Source organism: Atta cephalotes, assembly GCF_000143395.1.
Source record: "Atta cephalotes unplaced genomic scaffold scaffold00044, whole genome shotgun sequence".
In the NCBI taxonomy this organism is placed as follows: domain Eukaryota; kingdom Metazoa; phylum Arthropoda; class Insecta; order Hymenoptera; family Formicidae; genus Atta; species Atta cephalotes.
In genome coordinates this window covers 1,706,797-1,711,343 of record NW_012130108.1, presented here as the reverse complement: position 1 = coordinate 1,711,343, position 4,547 = coordinate 1,706,797, and the positions used below count along the sequence as shown (strand labels likewise).

At 29.9% G+C, this 4,547-nt stretch overlaps 1 protein-coding gene across 1 annotated transcript in view; it reads right to left on the bottom strand.

Moving 5' to 3' along the window:
• The window catches only part of LOC105622407 (cAMP-dependent protein kinase type I regulatory subunit), a 13,214-nt gene extending 9,882 nt beyond the window's left edge, over positions 1 to 3,332 (bottom strand). The window contains exon 1 of the mRNA XM_012203833.1: positions 3,168 to 3,332. Coding sequence (XP_012059223.1) covers positions 3,168 to 3,332 — 165 coding nt within the window. The remainder of the gene's footprint in view (positions 1 to 3,167) is intronic.
• Positions 3,333 to 4,547: the final 1,215 nt, after the last annotated feature.

Here is a 4,547-nt window from a genome sequence, read left to right as displayed (position 1 = left end):
ACACACTACACACACACACACACACACACACACACACACACACACACACACACACACACACACACACACACACACACACACACACACACACACACACACACACACACACACACACACACACACACACACACACACACACACACACACACACACACACACAGAGTTATTGACTACATGCATCTTTTTTCAAGTAATAACATATGTAGTTGTGAAACTGGCCAATCACAGTCATTCCATTCTTCACAAGGAATATCTATAATTGATCAGTTTTATAATTACAGATGTTATTAAATTATCTGATTAAGGATGTAGCTTTCGAAGAAATAATTGTGCATAGAAATAAGTCTGATTTTTTTTAATAAAAATAATTCTGATGATTACTCTTGATTTAATTTACTTTTTATCTTTTTCTGATTCTAAGAATCAGATAAAGATAAAATAAAGTAAGTTTTCTTTAACTGAACAAATATATAGTCTTTGAACTTAAAGTGAAATAAATATGTCCGATAAAATATGTTTGGCAAAAATGAAAAGGAAGTTTAGTCCAACATAGCAATAAAAATAAACTGAAGATGAACCTAAATAAACTGAGATTAAAGAGAGTTAATCATTAGAGAGTTAACTCATTCATAGAAATGAGTTCATTTAAGCCCATTTTTGCTAATGTTAACTAACATTAATCTCGATTTGACATACTTTTTATTTTCCTCATTTCTAAGAAATAGAAAAAGATAGAGTAAATTAAAATGAGATTAAAATTAATAGAAATGGGCCAGAAAATGAAAGATATAGGCAAAGAAACCATTGTGGACACAGAAAAATACATATTGTACATATAAATAATAATTACTTGTTTCAAATATTTCAAAAGCTCATATATCTGTAAATCATAATTTCATCACAGAAATCAAATTTATTCAAAATATAGTCGGAATCCTAGTAAGACCTTAATCAAAATTATTAAATTAAAACAAATTTTGTTTATTATATAAAATTATTTCTTCGATTAATTTATAAATTCCAAAAAAAAAAATAAATTCCTGTTTTAAGTATATAATAAGTTTTTCTAAAATTTATAATAATTATATTTTAAGATTATTATCAAGAAAACATTTTTTATTGAAGATAACCGTTATTTAAAAGAAAAAAGTAAATTTTAGAGTAGTCACTTTTCTGAGAATGATATTCTTCTGTATGTACGTCTGTTTTCTATAGCAAACTAATATACTTTTAGAATTAAATTAAATTAAATTGAAATGGACATATGTATAATATTTGGCAAAAGCGAGAAAGGAAGTTCTAAAGCTGTGATCAAACTAGAGATTGAAATTGAAATTGGATTGCAATTTAACCAATAAAAAGAAAGAAAACCAATCTCTTCGCTTTGATTGCTTAAATTCCAATCCAATCTCAATCTCAATTTCTAGTTCAATCACGTCTTAATGAAGTCTAGTGTAGAAATAAAAAAATAAATTTTATGATACAATGTTTATCATCCACGGTATTTCAGGTATCTGCTGTAACGACTGTAATAAAGATGGCTACAGATAGCAGCACTTGTCGCTATCCTACGATGATGCTGTCTGTTGGTCATTACGATTCCGACGTATCAATTTTGCGAAAGACGAGCCAAATATACAACGTACAAAATGCTTATTCGCTACTATGTCTGACAAAAAGCCTCAAATATTTTTCAACGAACCATGATTATCTATGACGTCAAGATAACATGATGCGGTTTCCATGGAGAAAAACGATCTTATAGATTGCAATGTTTATCAAATGAAGCACAGTGCTGATAACGCTTCTTTCAAACGTAGAATAATCTGCCGTAAAATCACCATACGATTCATTTATTCCTTTTGCTGCAATTGTTGGACAATGAACGCGAAGAAAGTAGAGAGGCAAAAATCTATATATAAACGCAGTTTCTCGCACACCAGGAAAACTAAAAAAGATTTCTTTTAAAAGATGCAGTATATTGCATAATGCAATAAGCTCGTATCAATAAACCTCTTAAAATTTTGAGAAAGATTTGGGTAAACATCTTCGCTGTTTGGGAAGATAAGAAGAGAAGCTCTCAGATGTCTGTTTCTATCAATATAAATTAACTGATTGATTTAACTTCATCTTTTTCTATGGCTTAGTTCTCAATTTAAGATTAATCTCTTAATGTAGATTAATCTCAATTCAATTTACTCTTCATCTTCTTCTAATTCTTGTAACTACAAAAAATGAGGAATTAATAGAACCAAGATTAAAATTAAATTACATTAGCAGAAATGGACATAATTATACTGTTACTTTTTCTAATTATAATTCTAATTCTAAGAATTAGAAAAAGATAAACAATAAATTAAACTGAGATTAAAATTAATCTTACATTGACAGAACCAGGCTAAATTTTTTAGAATTAGAAAAAGATGAGGAGTCTCAGTTGAAGACTAAAATTAGTTGAGGACTAAGACTAAAATTAAACTAAATTAGTAGAAAAGGAAATGGAGATCATCTCTGTTTATGTCTCGAAGTTTGATTATGTATCACACAACTTAGTGGAAATTATAAAAGAGAAAATTCATTAGGAGATCAATTGTATTATCTTAAAACAAGATAAAAATTATAAGAGTAAATTCATAAGACACATTGATCAATAAAATTATATTCCAGTAAAATCACTCATATTTATAATTATCTCATCTCAAGATATACAATCAATCCCTATATGTTAACCAATAAAACTTTTTTCCATTTAATGACAAGTCATCAGTCTATTTTTCTTGACATTCCATGAATAACAAAGACAGAACGATTTGTGTCAACTTGAACAAACAAATGGAAAACATCTAAAATTATAAATATTCTAGTCAACTTGCTCATTTTTGTAATTTTTGTAATTTTTGTAATTTTCATCAAGTTGAGCGATACATAGCATAATCAAATGACCTCAATCAATGTATCGCGTTATTGTTGTATCGAGAAGCGAGGGTTTCGACGTGTCCTTTATATACGACGTTTGTCACCTATTTCGGGGAAACTTCAGCCCTTTGTTGAAAAAACTTGTGACGCTACTTTCCGCAGCGAGGAGAGTCGGGGACTTGCGACATATATCCTTATTATCTCTCTTTCTCCGCGATCAGGTTAATCGCAACCGCGCACAACTTACATACCCTTTCCAGCTTCTGGAAGTATTCCCGCAGGAAGGAGATCGGGTTCTCGGGCCGGCCCACGCACAGTTGCACTATACAGTCTTTCAGGACCTGTTGGATATTATGTCTCTGCACGTATTCCTCGCACTCGCGTAAGCTCTGCTCCTCCTCAAGATTCGCCGCCATATTGATGATGCACGGCGCGCCGCTTTATCGGCGACGGTGATACGCGACGCGGCGTCGCCCTTCGTCGACCGAGTGTCGCTGTCGCGCGATCTTGCGCTCGTAATTTCGGAGTTTCGAAAATATTTACGTAACGATCTTAGCTCTCCGTCGTATTTCTTTTAGTACTGAAAATCGAGAATCTTAAGGAAAGGAAATAAAATGAACTGAAGGAAATTCGGATATGATTCTGACAATTCTCAAAATTCGCGCGAAGTCTTTTGTCATTGTTTGTTATTGGGTTCGTTATCGTTTATTACGAATCGATAATTTAATTAAAGTTAGTTAATGAAGTTAGTTCTCCAAGTCTATTTTACAAGATTTTTTTACAAAAATTTATGAAATGTATACATATAAGTATGTACGTGACGAATTTATGTCATATAAATTGAATCAGGCTAGACATGGTTCTAGCCTGAATACAAAATGGGATGAAATCAAGTAGATTAGTTATTTTAGGAAAAAATAATATAATGATATCATTCGATACATTTTTGATGATAATTTTGTTATGAATTCTTGACATGATAATGATTTTTCAGTAATTTTTTATTATCTATCGATTTAAAATACTCGCGTTTTATGTCTATTTAATTCTATTAATGTAAATTAATTTTAATCTCGGTTTAATTTACTCTTTATATTTTTTTAATTTTTAAACCTGGTGAAAAACATGAAAGTTAAATCAAGATTAAAATTAATCTACATTGATAAAAATGGATAAAATTTACTTTGATAAAAACATAAGTCACATTTCTACCAATGTTGATAAACTTTAATCTCGTTTTATTTTCTATTCTTTTTTTCAAACTTTTAGAATCAGAAAAAAATAAAGACTAAATTAAATCGAAATCAAAATTAAATTACAATGGTAGAAATAAAAGATTCAGTTTTATTAACGTAAAACTATAATCTCGGTTTAACTTATTATTTATTTTTGTTCAATTCTTACGTACAGTTTTATCAGTATAAATTAACTTTAATTTCGATTTACTCTTTTCTAAGAATTAAAGAAAGATGAAAAGTAAATTAAAGCAATATTAATTAACGAACACTAGAATTAGATAAAGATAAAGAGTAAATTGAACCGAGATTAAAATTAATCTTACATTAATGGAATTGATGTAACTCAGCTTACCCAATCGAAATCAGCCCGAAAACCGCGCCGTTGCACTGTAT